Here is a 26,593-nt window from a genome sequence, read left to right on the forward strand (position 1 = left end):
TTGTGACTCCCTCTGTTCAGATTGATCAGATTGATCAGACCCCATACACTTACAGCCCGTTACAGGCCAACAGTACAAAACAACGGCAACATATACACAAATACACTCCTAACCTCACCTGCATTAACAACCAACGGAAAGTCTAAATATTTCTAGACAATGTAACTCTGCTTGTGCTGCTGAGGTTTTAAACTCAAATCGGTGAACTTCGCCATGTTCATCTTCTCACTGTCTCACCAAACAGCTTCACTCGCACTGAATTATACGGTCAGTGATCAAATATCAGAAATTAAAGACACTTATCAAAACAGTGTTTTATTTCCAAATTTATAATTGGCCCTTCAGGAACTAAAATGTTTCGTTAGCTCTCTCTGAAATAATATTTGCTTTCATCTCTGTCATAAGCATAAGAAATGTGATTTTAATAATTTCCCAGTTACTCCCACTCATGTTGGAACAACTCATGAAGCAACAATACATTTTTTTCCGAATCCCAAATATTTATAATCGTTTCTTAACATGTTTATCAAAAATCATTCGTGTGGTCTCAGGTTTCTTTCCAGGCACTCTTGTGCTTAATTGGACAAAGTATCATAAAATGCCATATTTAAACAGTAATGTGGTGACTTCTGTTTTTGAGAAGACATTTGTTGAATCCTCATTAATGAATTGTCTGAAATAGCTAACGAAAGCAAGGATCACCGACACAGAACAGCTTTCACTTATAGCAGCCTGAAAAAGATACAAGACCATGCATGCACTCTTCTAACGCACAGTGACGTCAGTCTTCACCTGCGCCTGTTTGGTATCTCGGTGACTCGTCCCTCTAAGTAGGTGGTGAGGCACAGCAGGGGTCGAATGTTACCGTCTTTCCAACAGCAAACTGCAATCTTGGTGTCAAGGCTGAACGCAATGCTCGAAATAGGTCTTTTGTATAACTGCACCACAAAAAAACCTTGACAGTAACTGCATGTGTGGTTAATAAGTGTTTCAAACTCAAACCACCTGTGAGGGATGGAAAACACGGTGAGCAGTCTTTTTGTATCTCCAAAAACGTTAATTTATCTTCAGTTAACTTGAAGGCACATCACCTGCTCTATACTTAAATACTGGTACACGGCATAACAGATGCGAGAGGAGCTGATGTGATTGGCTATGATTGACACAGCCACTGATAATGTGTGATGTGCTGTTTTTGGCCAACCACAGAAACTTAGCATTGCACTGGTTCTCTCGACTAAAAGCCAATGGGATGTTTCTATTGGATATTGGATAAAATAAGCTCTGTGGCAAACACAAGTTCCTGATATTTACACGTTTTGTTCAGCCAGATATTCTTCTCAAATGAACACTTTTATGATTTTTAAAGGGTGCATGCAATCGCCCCGAAGTAACAAGCATCAACATTAAGCTATAAACAAACTGACATACAGGCTGACCAACCACGAACCCTATCTGTGATCAATACAACTGTTCTTAATGTCGTCCTGGCTCTCCGTCTCTCTTTCTTTCTCTCCGTCTTCACATGTCTAAGAGCTCAAGGCCGTTGCCATGGATTCCAGCCCACGCTCAACCTGCTGTCTGTACTTTGTGTCTCATTAAAGCAAACCGGATTTTAAGTGTATGCATATGCATATACACGCACACACACACACACACACACACACACACACACACACACACACACTCATTCACTCACTTTTCTATTCACTATTGAATTAACATTAGATGTCCCGTCTCTACCAATATTGAAAATGCAATTTGCATAATAGTACAGTATGCCAGTGTTGTAGGCCAACGCGCTACCTTAAGCAGAACTTTTACAAACCAATTCTACATACTGTGGCCCGGGGCAATTGCCTTTCCATTCTGTTCATTCAACGTATAAATAGAAACTGGAACTCATTTGCAAGTGATTATTAATTTGTACTTTCTTGGTTGTGAACTTCATCTGAGGCCTTAAGTTTTCCAGCAAAGGTTGGCCAGTAGGATTAGGTTACAGGAATACTAAAAGCACAAAATGCAACTTGCTAATATATCGTCTACTAAATTCTTTAAAATGTGTAACAGTCAATGGCCTGTGTGTGAGCAGAGCAAAGTAGAATCAGGGTGCTATGGTGAACCTTATTCAGAGTCTCTCTCTCTCTCTCTCTCTCTCTCTCTCTCTCTCTCTCTCTCTCTCGCTGGGAAAACAAGAAAGTTGCATTTAGATACAAAGCAAAGTGGATTCTGACTTTTTTGACAAAATGTAAGGACCAACACACAGTAAAGTTTATAACATTTTAACCTACTCATTGTATCTTGATGGTTAGGGTTGTCTAGTACATATCTACTTGTATTTGTCTGTTCCATTCACTTTGCCTGCATTCATATTACCAAATACTAAATATTGCTGTGCATTATAAAATGCAACTGACCAGAAATTAGAAGTTTGGAGACTGTTAATCTGACCAAGTTCATAAATCTGTTCTTCTCTCTTTTGGCCATTCTTTTTTTATTCAGGGTTCAAACCTCTAAGGGGCTGAAACTCTATTGTTTTTGTGCCGATTCATTATTTTCATTTCCTCAAATGTAGTTGTCCTATCATTACAAAACTCGCAGGGTATGTTTCGTAATACTGTTGAACTGTTAAATTATTTTGAAATCGAATAGTTTCAAACACATGCATGCGCCTAGTCCAATACGACCAATAGTGGGCAACAGCGATGCAAAGGAAGGGCGTAACCTGGCACAGATTTGGCCATAAATGAATTAGTTTCTTTAATCCAGGTGTCAGAAAGGGAAAGAGGTCTGGACCAGTCACAGCTTTATTCTTTTATCTTTCATTTTATGGAGACCAAGATCTGCATCGAAGACAATGTGATTTGGTTATTCTTATAGAGATTTTTATCCACATCTAAGTGTGCAATGCCTTAGGTAAAGCAGTAGGTAAATAAGCACATTTTCATTGTAATCACAGAAGACAAAAGAGTAGAGAATGGAAAAAAGTCACGGTTAAAAGTATTGGCACAGTATCAATGTGTGAGCTCTGTATTAAAATAAAATTACATCCCGTCCCATTACATCCCGTTCCCCACAGCTAAACAGGGCCATCCCTTTAGAGCGCTCCATCTGAATTAAAGTGAGTAGATAATATTTGATCAGAGAATGAACCACAGTGTTTCGGCATCCACAGATTAAAGTAAATGTTCATTTGTGTTATTGTTTCCCTGTGACCTCGGTTGTGCGGTCCTTGGTCACAATACATGTTTGATGAGAGAGCAGAGAGCGGAGGTATGCGTTGCAATTTCCGCTTGTTATTGTTCTCTAACCGGCTTTGTTGTGGGGAATGTGATTTTGTGCTGGCAAAATATTTGAATCTGATCTGAAGCTGTGCTGCCAAAGGTCACTTCATAAATGAATGTCTAAGTTCAATAATATCATGCCACCTGACCCCAACCAACCCGCTCGCTAGCTGCCATGGAAACCTGGCAGAGATTCTAGATGAGCATCTGCTGCTTACAACTATACATACTGCACACACACGCACACACACACACACACACACACACACAAACACACCAGCAGCCCACCAACCAAACCTGACAACATTAATTAGCTGGACAGACAACACAAGTTGGGAAAGGGAACACAGACAGACGGGTACGATCTGAAAGAGAGGAAAAAATGAAAGAAAAAATGAAATGTAAGCTCCTCTGCATGTCTGTGAACATCCAACACTTTAGCGTCGGCAGCACAACAGCTGCACATTTACGAGCACAAGCTCCGCTGTCAAAATTCAAACCCGGAAATCAAACAAACAAACAAAACAAACAGGTGTTGTCCAAAGGATTCTGTGAATTGTGTTGTTTAATGCAGTAAGAATGCGTCTGTTCATAAGCCCACATTTATGTCAAGGTAAGTGCCACAACACGGCAAACTGTGAATTTGTGTCAGCACACAAAGTAATCTGCAGCACACTATTTCAACCAAATAGGAAAATACATACACACACAGTTGCGTGTATTTTTTGCTAATCCTATGGAGCATCATTTGTGGAGACAGTTCACTAGTTGGGTAATAAGCATTAGCTCATCCTGCAATAATGCATGTTATAGTTGTTGAGGCTCAATGATTAATGGATTTTGGATTTTTCATCAGTCTGGGGACAGGCCTCCACAGTGTGATGAAAAAGCCCATCGGATACTGTGATTTTCAGACTACTTGGCACAACCTTTGTTAAAGTCACACTTTATATTTTTCATTGTCTATTTAGCACGTAGACAAATCACATGAAGGTTTTAGAGTGAGGTTAAAGAAACAGGACGCACTCTGGCATTTTTTTGACAAACTGCAAAAAGTATCATCCAGTCCTCCTCGGCCACGACACCTCATCTATAAACAGCCACAGCCAAAACGGAGGTCAAAGTTCACCATGACGACAGCAAAACTCATTAAGCCAAATGTCAGAACTGTCTCGGACACAGTGGCGCTAAACTGTAAATGTGTGTGTGTGTGTGTGTTACAGAGAGAGACGGATGCACGGCCTGTGTCCACGTGTGTACCCAACTGTGTAATTATGTGAGTGATCGGACCACTTTACACGCCCATCATTCAATAACACGCACACACACACACACACACACACACACACACACACACACACACACACACACACACACGCAGCAGAACAGCCTACGCCTGCTTACCTTGGGAGCAGGTTCACTTCTACTCATCTATCGATGCCACACTTCATTACCCTCCAGCTCTATTTTTTCTGACAGTCTCTCACCTCACATCCTTTTCGGTTTTCTCTTTTCTCCTCACATCTGGATCCTCTTTGTTTCCCCTCTCAACCAATTTCTTCCACTTCATACTTCTCTCCTTATCTGTTTCTCTCATGCTGGTTTCCTCATTTTCTCTTGTTGCTCATCTATCCATCTATCCATCTGTCTATTTATCACTTCAATCTGTCTTTTTCTTAATAGATCACTGGCTGACCATCTTTAACATTTCCGTCTTCAATTGTATTCTTTCTCTCTGCTGCTTCATTTGTTATTCTAATATTTAACGTTAATTAATGTGTAATGCTATTGCCATGGACAAAATAGACATAATATGGAAAGTGGTTGGCTCCGACCGCCATCGTCTTGGGAGTGACGACAGAGCCGAACTCTAAACATTGGCAAAGAGGTGGATCATCGGTGGAGTTCCCACCTGTCACTCAAATTGGCCACACCTTTAATTATGCCTAACTTTAAGCCTGAATATAATTTAAACGCATGAGTTTTATAAAAATTCACACCTCACCGAATACTTGTCATGAACCTAGAAATTAGCTACAGAGCCTACAGAGTTTGTTGTACCTGACAGTGAATATACTTATTTCTGCTGTGTAGTTGGGCATTTTGATATGAGGGTCTATGGGGATCGACTTGCTTTTGGAGCGAGCCTCGAGTGGGAATTTGAAAAACTATACTTTTTGGCTCTTCCTCGTTCGTTTCATTTCCCAGCACCAGAGGTTGCTGCCTGACTTTTTGACTATTACCCAGAAGAAAAGGGTAGACCATTCACAGCCGAACCTAGATTAATGTTGTTCTCCTTTTTATTATACGCACATAGCAAAAAAACGTGATGGTGAGACAGCCCATTAGATTCCTTCTCATTCATTCTGGACTGACTCATTGAAGCAAACTATAGCTCAGAGAAGGTCACTCGGAGAGGGAGGGATTACGAGAAAGAAGAAGAAGTGATGGAAACTAACAAAAAGCTTTTTCCTAATGGAGAAAAATGACAGTTCCATTTGTTTAGCATGCTAACTTCAGCACAGTGTATTGACCTTTGGGGCTTATTCAAACTCACTCCATCACTGTTTGTCAGCGAGAAAACGTCCTTCTTGGAAAATATGCCAAAAGCAATGGGGAACAGAAGTTGCTGCAGAAACATCTCAACGCTGTGGTTTATGACTTTCATGTTAAGTCCACAAGGACATATGATCAAATGGGAAATATCCAATTCAATTTGTTTACATTACTGAACCAATTCACTTTTGATCACTGGAAGTGTGGCGTGGATAAAGATAGAAAGGAAGGGGTTAGGGGGTCAGATAGAAGTAGTAATTAGCCATGGCTTAGACAAAGACAAAGAGTAGAAAGAGGAACGAGGAAACAACAAATAACTACAGTAAATCCCACTTCCTTCCTAAAGCACATCACATTATGTCTGAGGCCATGTGTGTATATCTTTTGATCAGTGTTTCCCAAGTGGAAACTGAAGCACAAAACCTCCCATGCAGTACACCCACTAAAGTATAACTGGAAACATTTTATCTTGTGCGCAAAACGCCTGGAATTGAAGTTCCATTCAAATACAAAGTTTGCACTTCCTTGCAGACTTTGACTTTGTAAATTAATTACTTTTTTGAAACTGAAAACAGAAATCCCGAGCTCATATTTAAAAAAGAAAAAGGGGATGAGTGATCACACAAAAGTAATGTCATTGCTAACACCACTCTGCCCCAAAAACAGATAAATATATTACGTTAAAAGAGGATTGTGCTGTAGAGTGCGTGATCACTTACTGTGAAGGGGACCATGGATTTCCATTTTAACGGTCTTCATACCTACTGAGTAGGCATGCAGCTTACATTTATATTACGACTGACTTTTGTGCTTGATGAATGAGAAACAATTGTCCGTTTGTATTTTCCTCCCCCCCTTCACTCTACAAACTGAGGTACTGAAGAAATGTGAATAAAAGAGAGAAAGCAGTGAAATAAGGAGTAAAGAGAGAGATGACGAGTGAAAATAACTCTCGTTGGTAGGGTAGAGAGTGAGGTTACAAGGGTAGAAAGATGGATGAGTGTAGATAACAGACATTATTCCCCTCCAGCTGGGGTCTTTGTCTGGACGCAGTCAGCTGTGAGTGACAAAAAAATGTAGAGGATACAGATATATTGATTCGTCTAAAGATCTGTTGAATAATGTGAATGTGTGTGTGAGTATATAAGTGAAAAAAACTGACTTTAGACTTTTTATACCTCAATGTTTTGGACAAATACAGGTCCCAAAAAAAGGGAAACTGAGCAGTGGGGATGATGAAGAAATACAAATTAAACAAATGGCAAAAGGAACAAAAACAGCAAGCGACAGACAATGAAACGCATGAGGTTAAAGACAACTAAATCCATATATATATATATATATATATATAAGGCAGGATTGAGAGAGACAGAGGGACTGACGATAAAGTGACACAGATATGATCTCTAGGGGGGAGAGATGAAGTGACTGACAGAGGGAGAGAAGAGAGGATCAAAAAGGTGACGGATGTTTGGTGGCAAGGTCGAGAAAAAAGACGAGCTTTAATGTTCGAGGTGAAGAAGTGAGTGAAGCAGTAGAGATGTTTTCATACCATCTTTTCCTCCCCAATACCAATTCTGATACCTCAACTTGCGTATTGGTCGATATTGAGTGCTGCTCCGATACCGATAATTATTTAGCCAAGCAGGACTGTGCTGCACACCGGCTGCTGAATCACTCTCCTCCTGCCGGTTTTATAACATGGATTTGTTGTTTGAAACAGGGAAAAATTAGGGTGCATGAGAGCGTTTAACCAGTTTGCACATCAGTACCGAACGGGCAGGATGTACGGATCAGGTAGCGAGTATTGTTTCTTTGTACCCTAAATGAGCCGATACATGATGTGATATTGGATCGGTGCATATACTCGCATACTTTCTGATACCCAATCCAACATTTTAGGCTGTATCGGAGAAATTTCCAATACTGGCAAGGGTATTAGAACCACTCTATATAGCAGTGGAGAAGGAAACATAAGGAAAGAGAGATGGAGGAATGATGCCAGGGAGGGAAGGAGATAGAGAGAGACAGAGGGTGTATTTTCCTCCTGGTCTGGCCTCATCACTTTTTATTGCTTCACACATAAAAGTGCCATTGCTCATATTCAGCACAGCGGACATTGTAATATCACCTGCTGAGGTAATACTCCACCACATGAACAATACTCTCGCTCCCTGTAACTCTATCATCCTCTGCTTTTCCAACCCTCCCTCTAACATTTCCTTTTCTTCTCAGCAAAGAAACCCAGCAGTTTCTACCATGGAAGACCACTTTGCCACATCCAAGTGGTTCAACTGACTTTCAAAGGCAACGTCCCAGCCTGGGACCAGACTGTCCGCCATTTACATTTTAAAACCAGCCAAATGATTCTACAGTTAAAGGAGATTTTAGGATTTTTTTCCGTGTCTATCTTAATTCAGTACTCTACATGCTAAACCAGCCAAGTGTCCATTCACATATTCAAATTCGGATTTTGAATCGTATAAGTCAATGGAAATGGAGAAATCAGAAAGATACATTTCCCATGGCTTGAGGTGGTTTTGCCTTCTCTTGTAGATGAGTTAGATGGCCACGCCATGTGTTTCTGCTTTGCAACATCTAGCCTACTTCTCCTACTCTGTTTACTGGCGGATTACAGCCTTGTGTAGCCTATGGTGCCAACTTCTGACCGAGTTTATTTGCTCCAAACCAGTTGATGAAAACGCACCTTATATACGTTTCTATTTTTTTGCAACATTTCAAAAGTTGAAGCTTGATTTTTGAGAGGAAACATGGCTACTGACAGATTCATTTGTCACTAGACAGGATCTGAGGATCGATTACATCGACCACTGACTCATCTGAACCTTTAACAACCTTTAAAGGTCGTGCTAATGACCTTTAAATAACACAAATAATTGAAAGTTGATTTGCATTGCAATATGTTATATACACCAATATTCAACTGTACAATTATCATTTTACTACAGTAGAGTTAAAATATATTTACTTTTTAAATTAAGTTCAGTTTAAGTAAAATCACTGGCCATCAACATTTAAGACAATATCTAATGCCACATATATATATATATACATATACATATACATATATGTGGCATTAGATGTATATATATATATATTCAAATACGCACTCCACACACTCTTCTCTACACACACAGCCATTAATGGACAATCGTGTGTCACCTAATGATGGGTCGGTGGCTTAGAAGTGGCAGTCAGAGCTATTCCCTGCTTTACACGATGGCAATAATTATACTGGATGGGCTGCGCGCACACACACACACACACACACACAGCCAGCTTGTCTGTTTGACAGCAGGGATTAGCAAGGAGAGGTGCAGCTAATGCCCGGTAACGAGGCATCCAGCTTATCGCCCACAGAATCATGTGTGTCAGAGAAAGAGAGTACTAGACGGATCTACAGTAAATTAGCTGCATGTTTTTCTGGACTTTAATGTGGCATTGGTACCACATGTCTCCTCTGAGAGCATGTATGGGCGTTGACACATTATATAAAACAACATGACTAAACTGAATAACCTGATAATTGATAATAAATAACAGCAATAAGCCAAAAAGGAAAATATACAGCTGTTAGTACGCATATGTACATATTAACTTACATCCCTGTACACAGTGTACATACTGACAAGGTTATCATTAGACAGATGTTTTCACTCTTATGGTAGGTGATGATCTAATCCACAGATATTGTTTATATTCTGAGCATGAGAGCAAAAAATGCTGCTTGTCCTCTGTGTGTCCTAATTAACAACGTTGGCATACTCCGGTCTCCGGGTAGCAGTGTTTCTGCTGTGGCAGCCGGTCTCTGTGGTCAGACTGTGTCCCTCGAGTTTGCGCGTAAGGGTTTTGTTTTGCTTAAATTCATGAATGTCAGCGATGGATTCGTAATTTCCCACAAGAAAGCTTAATGCTGCATTGACGAGAGTCTGTTTCACTTTAGTACCAGTAGCTAAAGAATTTGATGGCACTCTTCTGTTTTTGCAGTAGCGACACATACTTCCCGGTGTTCTCTGGAGGCAATGTTTTTCTACTGAGGACGTTTTGTTGCCTTGCAGCGATTCTTGAGCAAGAGCAGGTATTTGAGACACTCCTTTTGGAGTGAGGAGCTAGGAGTACACTGTCTCCTTAGATTAGGGGAGCGGGAAGCTGCAAATCATCAATGTTTAGGGTTTTTGGAGAAGATTAAATTGTATTCATATCTCACCAGTAATCGGGCCGTTTGCAGTATATATCCAGACGTTACCACAGTTTATTGATTTGTGTTTTACTGTTTTTTAACCGCATACCTTTGCCCCTGAGCAAACACCCGTGTCATAGACGTGTTGCCATGTATGTGAACGTCTCTATCTGAGTGGAAACAACCTGCTCCAGCCTTCAATCTGTCGAATTGACCTGAAGGATCTGAGTGCAGAATTCGACACTCACTCTCCCTATAATAAGGGGACACAGATGGAGGCATGTGTATAGTACACAAGTAAACATCCTAATCTCTCTCTCTCTCGCAAACTTTCTCTCCGTCACACACACTCTCTCACTCCATCTCCGTCTTTCTATGATTTTCTTGCGCTCTGTCTCCTGTGTTGCTATGGTAACAAGCTGTGCGGGGGCCGTGATGCGGCACACATAACACCCGTCTCACTGAGCTCACCGGAAGAGAGGGAACGCGAGGGAGACGTAGACAAGTGGGTGACAGGGTTTTGGTGTATTAGTTTGGTGTATGAGTCCGGGGACGACGTCCTCGACTTCCATATTTAGGTGTCAACCAGATGAAGAAATTGTGTTGAAACAAACATTTTGATGTTGGATAGCTGTGAACATTATATAGATGTAATGGCCTGCACAGAATTGAGATGACAACTGCAGTTTAGTATCGATGCTAAACCTGGCCACCACCTGCAGATCGCTGTCTGTCAAAAGCTTGCTGGTGTTACAAATAATGACATATCAAAGCCAATCAGATTGTCTGAAAGTCACCCAACACAGGCCTAATTGTTAATTATAGAGTAATAGCTCATTAGTCTACATGTTAAGTATTGCCTGATTACAGTAGGTTACACTGATCAACCTCATCTTGATCACAGTCCATCAAAAACTCAAGGTTGTCAACTTTCTAAATAAAAAGATAAGTAGATACTGTCGAATGAAATCCTAGTAAATATAAAGAGTCGGGCTATAAACTAAAGCTACCACCATAAAGCAACAACGTGCACCTGGTATGAATCAGAGCCTGAACTGCTCAGTGGATCACTAGGGAACATTAAACGCCCACTGAAGGAGAATCTGTGGCTCATCAGAACACAACAAAGAGGGTGTATACAATTAAGCAAAATGTCCCTAGACTTCTTCCCCACCCTTCTGTAACGGACCTCCTAAGCAGACACCAGAGATAACTCCAGTATATTGGAGATCATTAAACGTATGCAGCCGTAGAACCATCAGTCAGCTCAGTTTCTGATCGGAAAATCAAACAGCTAATCCCCAGATACAGTCACTGACAGCTCTTTCATTGAGTTGCCCAGCAACTTTCTCTAAGGGATTTGAATTGGCAGCCATGGACCTCTGGTTCTCTTCTTTCTTGTTTCAAAAGTTTCACCTCATTGTTAAAATCAAGGTTGAGCCATTCTACAACAGCAGAGTACAGACCACATAACTAGAAAAACATGATATGTTATCAGTGCCTACTTATTTTAAAAGAAAAAAAGACCTAAAAGGCCAAAAAGCTTTTAGCTGTAAAGCCCATCATTACACTCAAAGCACAAAAAAGACAGCTGTTGGACAATCAGGCCAACGCCATTACATGAACATCTAGATCATCTCGACAACCATATCTGTCTTAAAAGGTAAAATTATGTGTTGTATACAATACTGTATGTATTTGTGTGGGCAGAGACTATAAGTATTGAACTTCCTGTATGTCTCAAGCTTGTTTTTCTGCTAAAACATCCACCTTTTCATTTTTTTCTCTGTATTTCTCTGTTCATTTTGGAACTGAACAATGAATCGTCAGAAGCCGAAGTAAGTCGGTTCCTGAATATGTTTGTAAGAGTCAGCCAAGGCAACCCATTTTCAGTTAACATTTAATTTAATTTGATGACCCATTTCATGCTGTGACCCATTAACACATTAGGCAACTGAACAAATTGCCTGATGTGATGAATGGATGGAAGCATCTGTTTTATTTAGCCCGTCAGGAAGAGCAGACTTCTTAAAGTTCTGTGTAGACAAAGGAGAACAGTTAATGAAATACTGAGAATTAGTTGCATTCTTTCGCTCAGCCTGTGTCATCAATCCCATTTGTTCAATTGCTCCCTTTTTTCTGTGGTGTTCATACAAAAGCAGAAAAACAATTTCAAAACAGGGTGTCTGATAAAACACTCAGCAGCCGAAATTTTTCCGTATTCACATCTTTTCTTTCACGAGGGATCCGCGGTTTCTCAGACGCATCACAGTTCATATTTCTCTTAATTACCTTTGCCTGGTTTAGAGTCAGAGCTAAATTAAGGCCAATTCATTTCCTGTCCAGGCACTTTAGGAGATGGCAGGGCAATTTTTCACACGTAGCCTTTCAAATGTGTGATGGACGACAAGCAAGTGTGTTTCGAAGAGGAGGGAAAGAGGCTGAAAAGGTGCTGCAGATTATGGAAATAAAGTAGGGGGAGGCAGAAAGTCAAGTGTGGAAATGGAACGGAGGGACGAAAGAGGACAGACAGCAACAACAGAGGTTATTTGTGTCTCGATGAAATTAATTTATATCCGTCAACGTGATACCAGGGTAAGAAAAAATACAGTTCAATGAATGTGCAGGACATAAGCGTTTCTCAAAAATGAAACAAAAAGGGAGCCCTTTAGATTCCTGTGTGGATTACTATAACGGCGACTATTAAAAGGATTATGTTTGGTGTGTGTGTGAGTGTGCAAGTATGCTGAGCCACTAGGCTGACGTAACGGTCGGTTTAATCTCAGAAATTGAGCAGCGAAATGACGAACTGAGCGCTCACAACAGACCAACCACGCAAACAACACAATTTGTTGTATCAGAAAACAGATTCATAAACATGCAAATTCAAAAAAGGACTCAAATATATATAATAGGTCTGGTTAACCTTCTTTCTACCTCATTTTGCTACTATTGCTCTCTCTCTCTCTCTGTCTCTTATGTCTGCCGGTCTGACTCCACCTCCTAGCCTCTCTAATTCCCAGCACTTTTCCCATTGGAGTGCTGAGGGGATAAGGCCATTCCCTCAGAGAGCAATAAGAGGATGAATATGTGTTTGCAGGTGTGTTTGTCTGTCAGCCCATGTGTCTAAATATGCGCACATGCATTTTTTGCATGCTGCAAATGTGGGTAAGTCAACTGGATACAGGTGTGTATAGTGTGTGTGTGTGTGTGTGTGTGTGCGTGCGTGTGTGTATGTGAGTGTGTGTCTATATGCCCACAGGTCTGCCCTACATATAGAAAACATCTTAATTCCCTGTCAAGAGACTCCGAGAGTTGGAATATCCATTAGAAATTCCTGTGTATTCTTCTTTTGTTCTTGAATCCTCATTCTGCAAAGCGATCACTAGCAGTCATTAATCAGCCGCTCTCTTTCAGTGGGAACAGAGAGAAGAAAAGATGAAGGGGATGTGCAGCAGCAGAACTGCTGAATGATTTGATTTTTGGGGAAAAAAATATGTTGATGCACTCAAAAGCATGACTAGTACGGAAGCAGAAAGGATTGCAATCACCATTTTTTATTTTTACTTTACTTTATTCCTTAAATATGCTGTTCAACAACAAATACCTTGAACCGTGAAAGCAACACCTTTGAAATGTCACATTTGTGTGACGTTAAAGATGTCCTTTAATCTGTTGCTTTACCGAATCGAATGAAATGTACGTATGTCGATTGTTGTGTATGTTGCATATTAATGTGTTGTGATTTGTATGGCTGCTACCTTGTTATCTGCATCAAACAAGAGTTCACATCATTTTTAGCCTCCCTGCATTGGCTTCCAGGTAATTTTAATCATTATTATTCACCATTATTATAACTTGTATACCTTGTAATGATGCACGGGTTGACCAGGTTCAGGCTGAATATATTAGAAAATATCACAGGTTCGGGCAACAGATCAAAAAGTGACAAAGCAGCGTTCCAACTAAATGATCAATAACTTACAAAAACATTGCATGCATAGTCTACCTTCTCTTAACCTCTCTCTCTCTCATCTCTCTCTGCTTTGAGTCTACTTGTCTCTGTCCTGTCTGTCTCTGGTTTGAGGGTCGGGGGGTCGGGGGGTCGGGGGGTCGGGGGGTACGGACTCGCTCTCTTACAGGGTTGGGTGGGTGCGGGTAATAAAAAAAACTGACCATCGCATCACTATTACCTTAGCAAGGTCTCTTTTGTAAAAAGCGATTTTTTTTTTATCTCAATGGAACTTCCTCGTAAAATAAAGGTAAAATACAATGATAAATAATAAAAACAGGAAAGTTGTTCTCCTGGATATCGCCTTAAGTCTTCCCACTCAATTCTAATAAACATTCAGGAGCAAACAAGTTAAACAGAGACTAGAAAGGAAACAGTGTTTTTCATGGTTTCCTTTCTGGTCGAAGGAAAAAAGAAGCAGGATGAGAGAAAAAAGTAAAGTGTCAAAAAGACAGAAAGAGAAGGAGACAGAGGGGCCAACAAAAAACCAAGAAAGAGAAGGAATAAAACGTGAGTTGAATAAAAAAAATCTTTGATATTGAATAGTTTCAGTTGAGCAGCGTTTTGATCAGCTGTCTCAGAGGACATCACCCGAACTGACAGCAAAAATGAAAGTCAAGGTAGAGTTTCTTTATGGTTTAAAATGTGAAGACATAAACCTGCCGAGTTCTTTGATATGTGGTTGACACTTATGACACCTAGTAAGAAAGAGATACAAGGAACTTTGCCTTCGAAAAAGGGCTTGATGTTGTACAACAAAAGAATGTCAACAACAATGACAAAAACACATGTCACATGGCCCCTTATCTGACACATTACCAAACATGTGCATATTTGTCAAATAACTACAGAGTTTTGAATGTTTCATTTCATATCAAATAAAAAAATAATAAAAAAGTAAAGCCAATGCGGAAGTGGTTAAAACCTGCATTCTTTCTAATGGCCATCAGGGGGCGACTCCTCTGGTTGCAGAAGAAGTACGATTGTATGTAAGTCGATAAGAACATTGTAAACATGAGTTTATGGTCTCAATCGCTAGTTTCAAGTCTTCTTCAATACAGCATGATGTTCATTTAGTAAATTATGGTCCCATTTAGACTAAAATAGACAATAAAGCAGGGTATGCTTTAGGGCGTGGCTACCTTGTGATTGATAGGTCGCTACCACAGCGTTGTGCTTTCAGTTCATGAAAGTTAATTGTAACATTTTGGTTTCTTAAATATGTCTTATTTAGCATTCAGCTGTACTTAGCTCTACCGTTACTTCTGGTTGCAAAAAACCAAGATGACTACCACCAAAAACCAAGATAGCAACGGCCAAATGCCAAACTTAAGGTTTTAAAACAGCAATCCACAAACCAACTGTTGTTCCAGAAGTAGGAAATCAAAGTCATTCCAAATGCGTAATGACACAAATAATAAAATATCAAGATATACTCGACAGTATGTCTGTGGTTCACTCCATATCACAAGATGAGGATGATAGTCAGAAATAGAGTCAAGAAAATGCAGTCCGTGTGTGCATGCATGTATGTGTGTGTGTGTGTGTGTGTGTGTTGAAATGTCTCCCGCAGTGGACCTCCAGAGAGAAGCCATGAAACCACAGACCATATATTGATCTCACAACCTTTACAGATCGCACTGCAGGAAGATCACTCGCTCACGAAACTGAGTCACTCATTTACACACACACACACACGCACACACACACACACACACACACACACACACACACACACACACACACACACACACACAGCACACACACACACACACACACCTGCCTACATGCACAGTGTCTCACAATTGTATTTCTAAGATGCACAAACTCATAAACACTGACGTTGTATAATCTCACACACACATTCACACACTAAGTACTAATACAAATGCAAAACTAATTTCCATCTCCATCCATCATCCTTTCTTACATATCCCCCTGTGTTTAATTACAAGCCATCTTTTAATGCAAAGCTATAAAAAAAAAAAAGAGCAGATTTAATTTCCACCGTTTCACCAATTAAATGACACTAAACAGCTCCTGTTTTAATCAAGGGCGAATTAACATGACACTAGAATACAGACTGGAATAGACCGTGTTGGTGTGTGCATGTACAGTATGTGTGAGCGTGTGTATCAGCACCTCTGTGTGTTAATGTGTGTCTGTGTAAATGTGTGTTTGCAAGGACAGATACATCCCAAAACCGACAGTGATGCGTAAATTACACTCCTACTGTGAGCGATTTGCTTTTCATGTCTGACACAAAATCTTTTATTACCATGATATTTGAATGCCACATACACACACACTATACCGGTCTTCTCCACTCTGCCTGCCCTGAAGTGCTAATCTCTCCTCTCTTCAACCATCTTCTCCCTTCTCTCCATTTCCTCGCCGTTCTGCATCTCTCCTTCTCCCTCCTCGCTGTGTTTGCCTGCTCTGCCCTCACCGTGTCTTTGATCTCCTCTCACTGCCGTGCAGGTGTTAAGATACCCTAAAAGTCCATTTCAAAACACGAGCAGCTTTGAGACATCTCAGAGCCACACGATTCCGTTTAACTTCTCTCTTTCAAATTCCTCTCAATTTTAAAATAACAAGGAAGTGCGGCCTGAACAGACAGCTGCGGTGTGAAGTGGGACACGGCAGGGATCTGACCTCTGTTAAACGATCGGTACAGGGTCTCAGTTCGCACACATCATACTCTTAACACTCTGACAAATCACAAGCAGCTGGATTTAGAGGGACGGTGTGAGAGACGATGAGATTAAGTCACAACGGAGAGGAAAGAGAAGGAACAAAGTGATAAGTTAATAATGAGATGAGACATTTCAGAGAGTTATGAGAGATGAGAGGGCGGCGGGGTCGTAGAATATCAGCACAGAAGTCTTCATGCATTGATCTGAATTTTTACTGAAATGGCAATTAGCATTATCAATTAGCCTTTCTTCTGACAGCGATGATTAGTTAATGTCACTCTCCGTACGACTGTTAGCTCCACAGAAAAACCAGACGTCTCCCGACAGTAACACACACATATGCAGATGCACATAGGCATTCATATAAACGCATGCGCATGCGCCACATATCACCCCAGCTGCTATGCTGGATTCATCCAAATATGGTAGGGGATATTTCCATGGCAACAGCAGGCAGAAGGGGTACAGACTTGTGCTGGATGGTCTCCAGAGAGAGTCTGCTTTTTGACTTTTTGATTCAAACTATTCTCTTTCAATTCATTCAACAGTATAGTCGTTTCTTTAGCACAGTCTGAATATCGGCCTCGTATGAAAACACAGAGAATCCAGCAGTGGTAACATTCTGGCTGCCATGGAAATGTATCTACACTGCTTGATTTGTAATGTAAGGTTGCAAATGTACACGCATTGTTTTTTTTAATCTGTTATACAGTTATATAATTTGTACTGTTTAACTAATGTTTTGGCAGATTTTTAATCAACGCGGGTCTCCCCATCAAGGACACGCAGAGCACAGAAAATGTTTTCCTAAAAATCTGTTGCTGCAAAACAGCTGCAAATGAGAAAATCCTGCCATTTCTAAATAGTGACGTGGACACACAGTAACAGGTAAAAGGGAAACAGTGCTTGGGAGAGAAACATATTTCAAACTGAAATGACTGACCATAAAATACATAGATGTTGTTGCTGTGAAGTCAACCATAGAAGTCGATTATCACTGGCTGCCCTGCATGGTATGGGTGGAAATTTATTGCAAGGAGGGACAGTGTATTTTGTGTGAGCGTGTATGTGTGTGTGTGTGTGTGGGTGTGTGTGTGTGACCATTTCAAACTTCTGATGCCTGACCCTTTGAGCCATACATCTAAGCAATCTCTTCATAGACTAACACATACTGTAGATTGTTTATTTGTCTGGTACAGTGTATAAAACAACACAAACACACACAATCTGCAATCGTTCTGTAATACGTCATCTAGAGTTTGTGATTATTTTGTAGACCAAGTCGGACCGCATTTGTCCATAGCTACAGGCCCTGCCAAACATGCAATATCACAAAAAAAACTGTGTTTGGACAAATTAAATATGTATTTCAGGTGGTGGATCGTATGTATGGCTGCAAAATATGGAAGAAGGAAGTGCAATTTTACAAGTGCGGGCTGAAACAGACTAATTTAAGTGGCATTGATGATATATTATTTGAATTTGAGAAAGGAGATGATGTTTCGCTTAAAGACGGATAAGAGAGGTTATTTAGCTGATTTAGTGAAAATCTATTGACATGAGGCCATTTGAATTTGTGCCCATAAGTGTGTGTGTATGTGTAGATGTGTAAGTGGTGGTGGTGGTGGGGGGGGTTGTGTGTCCCATGTGGCTGGATATTTATCTCAGCCTAGCTATTCATTAATGGGTCTGTAGCCTGCTGGCACAATGAGGAATTATAGGACAGAAGCAATCAATACACCCAGGCTCCAAATCCAGACTGTGTGTCTCATAGCTTTCTTGTGATGTGGTCGTTAACCCCAGGACCTGATGTGGGATTTTGCAATAATATTTCTACAGTAAAAACACAGTGACACAGTGAAACTGAGCATCTGCTGAAGCTTTTAAATTGAAATAATTGAAACTTTAAACTTTCATGTAAATAGCTGGCAATGGCAGTATTCCTGATGTCATTCTAAAGTCTTCACTGCTTAAATAATCCTTGTTTTAGATATTTTGCTCATGTTTATGGAGTATTATGTCAATGTCATTATCAACTGTGAGCTCATATACATTAAGCCAAGTTAACACTACACGACTTTCAAAGTTGTCAGATCACTGTACACACTGTACAACTTGCTGTTTTGTAATAGGAAGTCTTGAAGTTCACAGGGGGGTCATATCCTTCAAGATCTTCCACCAAGAGGATCCTCCGATGAGTATTTCTGGTCTCCAAACTACGTTTTGTCATTAAACACACAAAAAAGAGGACCCATTCAGACTAATAGCAGGAGGGGGTTAAGTGTTTATGTGTAAAAGTGTTTCTCAAAATGAGTTCCCCATGAGAGGTTCGAGGATTAAGGTCAAAGAAAAAAACTGGGGATTTATCAGACAGTGACTTGACCAATTCAAAAAAATCCCCAAGATGACTCTCAACAATGACACATCACATCCAGGCAACGTTAGATGCAATAATACAGAAAGACAGGATTCAGGGAGAATCAAATATTCATCTTAAATTATTGTACGTCATCCAGCAAACAGCCCATCTCCACAATACAAATGTAATCTGGAGATCTTGTAGTAGTCTACTCTATTAATGACCATGCTAATCTGTCCTTGGTATCTGAATAATCTTCGGTGTGCTCTTGTGGTAACGTAATTATCCTGGTGTTAAACGGGTGTCTGCCCAACTGGGTTAATCAGAAGTTCCTTGCACAGACCTCCAGTGAGCACGGCACCCACCCGTGACCATCTCCAATTTACAACTACAGTCCGTTTATGATACTGACGCTAACAAAGGCTGATATTCAATTAACTGACCTAATCAAGACAGACTGGCCTGAGATGGAGGACTACAAGATACACTGTACTGCAAAAAATCAATTTTAACAAGCCCTTAGGTTCCACATTCAGCCATAGAAAACTATTTTCTTCACACAAGGGGAAAGACAAATGGTGTGAGAGCTTTAAATACTTTTTCACTTAGATAAAGGAATTTTAATTTGACAAGTGATCATTGACTATGAAATGAGGGAGACTGTTTCTAGATGGTGTTGCATAATTTAAGGAAACTGTTGGCATTAATTTGACAAGTAATTTTAATTTGGCAACAGGTTATGTAAGCTAAATTTCCAAGATAACGACTCAGATGTAATATCAAATAACTCTTTCTTTGGTTGGTTGTTAGAATAAACAGCAAATTGCTGTGCCGAATTACAGAGCCAAACTTTCTTTTGCATCTATTATTCACATTTATTCATCCAAGAATGCTTTGGCTTTTGTCTTGCTAATTGGTCCAAATCCCTATGATATGCAGTCATGGCCACTGCAAATTTTACTGTGGAGAAGTTAAACAGCCATGCTCTTTGCCAGCTGCTTCTTTTTTACCTGACAGCAATGAACAGTGTAATGCTAGAGACAATCACCTGATCTATACCCCTGATCCCACTCTCTTTCATGCAGGTGCTCTGAATAACCAATAGAAGAAACAATGACAACTTAGCAACAAGGATGCAGTTTACAACCCGCCAAAACCCCAAACTAGGTATATTGGAAAAAGTCTCTCTTGTTCAGTGTTCACACTCCGAGCGACACAGCAGCAAAACAGCCGGCTTGTTCAAGCACTCGCTGAAGTAGGTATGTCGTTAAAAAGCACTGGGAACTGGCTAACAGCATTCTTTAGATGGAGACAAAAACATATGATTGGTTGAGTCTCCAAAGCATTGGAGCGCTGAAAAAAAGTTGAAACCAGTTCAACTTTTAATTGAAGCACCGTGAGAGTTACAGCGATCTCTGCGAAGAAACAAAGCCCAGGTTTCTGCAGCCATCTAATTTTGACTGAGAATCAAAGTGATTAAAAACATATTCACATTCGAGAGCGTCCATTATATTTCTGCTGCTGACCAGTGGGAGGTAAGGCGTTTTGATCAAAGGCACATTCACAGTAACTGTTACAGGAGGGGAGAGAAGGGCCAGTTTTGTAGCTCTGGGCCACCATTTAAAACAGACGTGTTGAACTGATTCATGATCTTTCTCTCTCTCCTTCCACTGTCATCTATAATGGCAAGAAAAACACAATCACCGGGATACACAGCGTACGGTTTAGTACTTTACCTCACTCTCTGCAGGATGACGACGATGATGACGGAGATGAAGATGATGATGATGAGTAAGATGAAGGTGGTGAAAATGAGCATCGTGGTGGCAACGATGACAACAAAAATGATGCCGTCTACAATTTAGTTATGCAGCGCAGATCACTGCGGGAAGAGTAGAATACAATTTAATAGAATTACATTTGCGGCATTATAATGGTAAAAACATGATTACGGGTCCAATCTATTCAAAGTCTATTTTGTGCTCTGCATATTGGCTGGCAAAGGTGCTAAAATAAATTTCCATCTTATGTTTATTACATAGTTGGCATGGCAACTAAAGGGCTAAGAAGACATTTTCATACACACACACACACACACACACACACACACATATATATATACACATGCACAGATGTAGATAAAAACAACCCATTTGGAAGGTTACTTTTGCAAGTGAAATGTAGGAGGAACTCATCTAAGCGAGAACAAAGCTTAATGTGAAAACCACCGTCGAAATTCAGCGTGTCTGTCCATGTGTGTTATTGTGAATGTGTAAATGACAACAATGTCTCCTGCTGTACGGTTTGGCTGTACAGTCTATTTGGGTATTTACCACCATTCAATAGGCTCTCTATGTTTGTCACACAAAGACTACTGCTGCACTGTTTTTCAGGGGCATGGCAAAAAGTTGTTCTACCAACAAGTCCCAGAGGGCTTTAAAAATGAGTTTTTAAAACAAGAGTTTACCAATCAGAATAAATTGTACCTGTTGTTCAGTAGTAATGTCAAGCCCTGGCTACAACTCTACATAGAAGTATACATTATCTAGCACACTTCTGTAGCAGAAGCAGGCCATCTCCACTGAATGAATGACCTCATCCACTATATTAAAAAAAATGAATCCTAAACTGATTACAAAAGAAGAAATGTCTGAATATTTCTAATTACATTGATCTATTTAGGATTATCGGCCATCTACTACATTAACACAAAATAAAACAATATGTTATTAAATCAGCAAATAACACCCGTTTTTCAGTTGGGCAATATTTGGGGCTCAATCAGTCACCTTCACCTGAAGACGAGTGCAGAATAATTACAAAATGTGGGAAAATGCAACCAGCACTGCAGGTCAAAGACCAGGTTGAAGTTACTTTGAAGTTTCATAATCACCAGCTGGATGCACACTTCATGCACAGAACTTGGTTGAAATTTGTGTATATTTACCAGCTGGGCTCTTCTTATTATAATGTTAATAGCTCTGTGTTTATAACCATCAATGGATCTCATAAGAGGGTTATTTCAGAGAAGAGTGCAGAGCCACAGCTTTGCCTCTCCAGCTGCCCTCAAAAACATCCAGTGGCTGAAATCCCACAGTTGAAATATAGCTGCTTGGCTATATCACATGGAAAACATATTTTCTTCCCAACTTTCCAAGAACTGAACAAGACTCAAAGAGTAAACAAAGGAAATCAAGGATCCGTTGATGCATCTCAATCATATTAATCATTTCCCTGGGAAACCCCTGTAATGTATATCCCTTGTTTAAGGAAATAAACCACTGCTCTACATAGTACAGTAAGACTTTGTAGCTCCACTGACCTGCCGATGAGCAGGAACTCTCCTACCAGCCCCTGGCGTCTCATGGCCATGAGGATGTTGCGGACGGTCATGCCTTCACAGAAACATGCCACCACCCTGGCTTTAGGCAGGTGGCCCCTCAGTCTCTCCAGCAGCCGATCAAAGCTCTGCTCTCCAGCATTGCTCCAGATTTTACCTGAGATAAAAAAAACATGTCGGACAAATACAAACATGGTTTTCTGATCTCTGTTGCTTCATGTGTCGTGAAGTGCTGAGTGTCTTTTGGGGTTTCTTTGTCACGGTGTTTCTATTTTATTGTGCTCAAGTGTCACCCACCTGACACCCACAGTGTGAAAACGGGTCTACAAGCCGATCTTTATTGTTAAATATTGTTAGTATGTCTTCTTGTTTAGTAGATACGTCTATAAGCTGTGATGGCAGTTAAATGTATTTTAACTGCTGACACCATGGTGTCCTTGTTTGACAAAAAGTAAAATACTAACGAACCCTTCCACCAACTGTACACCCACAATAATTCAATGCAGTTTCTAACTTGAATACAACTTTCTGTAGCGTTTGGTATTAATATTGATTAACAGTGGTTGTCTTGACCCGAGTATCTTACCAGAGTGGGCGATACAGATGCCCTCCTTGGCTGCCATGTCCTTGAATGCTTCCATCCCACTTTCACCATAGTTGCCTGGAAAACCATAAAAAGAAAAGGGAAGGGTGAGAGAGATTTAAAGAATTCAGTTTTGTTTTAGAATTACTCAGAAAACAGTTTGAAAGCAGAGGAACATAGATGGATGTGCGTAAAGATACATAGATGTAAAGATAGACAAATGGATAAAGGGGCAACCTGTAGCCAATGAGCAATATTGATTCCATTAAAGGAACTAATGAGCATGGATGGATGTGTAGATGGACAGAGACATATACTGTATACTTGCATGCATATGCATAGGAAGATGTACATAATGACAATAAACACAATTGGTTTAATTCAGGTTTCGACTGACTTGTGCAAACCCGAAAGAGGACATGTGCAATCATAAATAGTCTAATTCTCCCTAATAGTCAATATTTTCATGGTGTAAAAAATGACAGTTAAAGACCTGATCCCTTCTGATTTTCAAAAACATGCCCACTGCAGTAACCTGCCTGCTACTTCTCTTCTCATGAAAGCTCAAATTGATGTCAGAGAAAGCATCTCCCCACTGTGGCACCCGTTTCTTTGCCAGAGAAAGTGGGTGACCTGGAATTTATGCTAATGAATGGTTGTACACACTGGCAAAGAATATGATAGGATTCCCCTCTTTAATTTCTCTTCCTCTGCCTTTTATCTCTTCCCCTACTCTGTGTTGACGGAAGAAAACATCTAAATGATCTCTTCCTCAACCTATAGTTTGTTTTTTAAACCAGTGTTTCAGTTTTCTCACTCAATGAGGTTGTTACGTGTTCTAATGTTTCCTCCTTTTTACAGAGTATTGTATACTGTCAACGATAGAATGCTGTCTAATTAGACATCATTGATCAATGCTATACTTAAATTAATGAGGCTAAAAGAAGAGGTCAAAAGAGAGATAGAAATAGAGTGAGGGAAGGAAAGACATAAGGGGAATCATGGCATGAAAGGAAGGTACACAGAGAGAAAAAAGGGAAAGGGAGGGAGAGGAAATGTACACAGAAAGTGTCAGACATCCCACAATCCCTGACCGCTACTACAGTGTGTGTGTGTGTGTGTGTGTAGTCAGGCCAATGATGAGTGTGGTGGAGCGAAGTGTAAAGTCCTGTAATTAGTGTCTCAGTGAGAGGAATGGGAGACAGATGGTACAGACCGTCCTTCCCCTGCACACATTGACACACAGACAAACACACTCACGCACACACGCACACATTCATACTGTTACCATCATCAAAATCGATAAAGCTTGTAACCTACTTCACTCTGGTCTCAAAAGGGATTTATGTGCGAGACATCTCTCTCTCACACACTCTCTCACACATGCACACTCGGTAAGCCCATCATGTGTCTCTTTATCACTCCAGTTGTGCCTCTCAATCTCTCTAACACACATGTACTCCATGCTACTTTATAATACTAGCACACTCTCACACAAAAATACTAAAGCTCCCATCCCGACCGAATAAAAGGAACCACCCACAGACACACATTCATCAGTTTATCATCACTGCGGACCAAACAGAATAGGGAGTCAGTCTGTCCGCTCTTCCTCGCTACTGAACCCCAAATAAACCTCACATGGCTTCATATGTCATGCATGTCACTATGTATGTCAACTACGTCCCTAATCATCAAATGGCTTCATCGGCTTTGACGTGGACCGCGAATAAATACAGTGTACGTGCGAAGCAGAGTGAAAATGAACACAGAGTCTTACAGCCCCTTCAATGCCAGCTCTCTACGTTCAGCACAGCAGTTGATACCTGCAACTCCTGCTTACTTCAATTCACCGCGACCACTTCCTCCCTATTGCCTTAAATCGTGCCCCTTCATTCATTAACACTATAGTCATGGTAGCTCCGCGGTGACCGTCACATTTTGGAGGCAAACACCTCACATACAGTGCATGTAGTGACTCGCTTTGTTTCATCACCTGCGTCTGACCGAAACAGCTGGGACATCCAGCCCTGAGATTGCACATTCGCACCGTCAATCTGTTTTCTTTTTAACCCTTTAACCCTGTTAGGCTTTAGTCTCTTTTCCCCTCTTGCTGGTTTCCTCTACAAAGCTGTGTCTGTATAATCCCTATATCTAAATCTACCATTTCAATGATAAACCCCCAAAAAAAGAACAAAAACAGCTTAAAGTATTTTTTTTTTTCAGAAAAACATGAAAGATTAAAAAAAAGAACAAAAATCCTTTCTCGCTCCTCTCATGTATACCCCGCTGCCCTCTTCTTCTTTGATCTCTCCATCTCAACTTGTTATTCATCTGATATCTTGCAATAAATTACAACATGCAATCAAATGCAAAGCTGAAGAGTCTTCTGCTTGCCCTTTGTGGAGCTCCCTCTCCTCCTCCTCCAGCTACTCGCTTCATCTACCCCCGCTTTCTGGTAGCAGTAAATCAGGCAGTACATTTTAAGACACAGAGACAGGTGCTTCGGTGTCTTTTCTCCCGATGTTTCCACCCCTCTCCACTCTCCTTCTCGCCCTTCCTCCATCCTTCTCAATTACCACCCTCAACCACTTGTCACTCTTATCAGGTCTATTACATGCAATTACATGTTCTCTCCCTTTCCCCGCTCTCCCTTCCTTGTCCGTTTCTTCCTTCCAACACTCATTCACTCTGGTCACGGCTTCACCCAGAGAAAAAAAACATGCACTAAAAAACGTAAACATTAGGAAGTAACGGGTGTCCTCCTGCTCTCTCGGCCGCCTCCTGACAATCCCTCTCCTTTTCGTGTCCTCTCCAAGGTCTCCTCCATCCTCCTCACCGATGCACTCACCACCGCATATCACATCTGGAGTGTCTCCAACAATGTGCAGCTATGTCACAAACACAGTAATACCCCAGGGCAGATGCTCACTGACACTCGCACTGTGTCAAACACAGAGTTAAACAAGATTACAGAATTACACGGCTAATAAAACACGCACGTAAACACAAATACATAACAGCATGCATCAGCACACATGCTGACTCAGGCTCAAGCTCTGTACAATGTATTTGTTTTTGCATCAGTATCAGTCTACATCATTGAGGAAGTATGAAGTAAATGTAAAGTAGGTGACAGACACGCTATTACTTGTAATGTCGCCACTTAATATAGGAGTGCAGCTAACAATTATTTCCCTTATTGATTAATCAGTCAATTATTTTCTTGATTAATCGGTTAATTGTTTGGTCTAAAAAACCTCTAAAGAGCATGAAATGCCCATCAGTTTCCTAAAGCCCAAACAATTATGTTGAACACAGAGAAGCAGAAAATCTCTTACTCGTAAAAACAGCAGTTGTGTATTTCTTTTCATTCATTTCAGATGAAATGTGCATGTCTGTTATCACATTATTTTGCAATGGAAATAGCTCCAGGCTACAGACAGGATGCATAGCAGGGTTTTTTAACCATAACAAACTCTACTTGCACCATGCTTTTATCCTATACTGAGCAAACTCTGGAGCTAGAAATAGACCACGCTGTGCCCAGAAACCCGTCTTG

At 40.5% G+C, this 26,593-nt stretch overlaps 1 protein-coding gene across 1 annotated transcript in view; it reads right to left on the reverse strand.

Moving 5' to 3' along the window:
- The window catches only part of grm5b (glutamate receptor, metabotropic 5b), a gene marked incomplete at both ends in the record, with an annotated part of 48,555 nt that overhangs the window by 16,762 nt on the left and 5,200 nt on the right, over positions 1–26,593 (reverse strand). The window contains 2 exons of the mRNA XM_079166110.1: positions 22,431–22,605; positions 23,035–23,109. Of these exons, the coding sequence (XP_079022236.1) occupies positions 22,431–22,605; positions 23,035–23,109 (250 nt within the window). The remainder of the gene's footprint in view (positions 1–22,430; positions 22,606–23,034; positions 23,110–26,593) is intronic.

Source organism: Pholis gunnellus (genome assembly GCF_910591455.1).
Source record: "Pholis gunnellus genome assembly, chromosome: 9".
Lineage (NCBI taxonomy): Eukaryota > Metazoa > Chordata > Actinopteri > Perciformes > Pholidae > Pholis > Pholis gunnellus.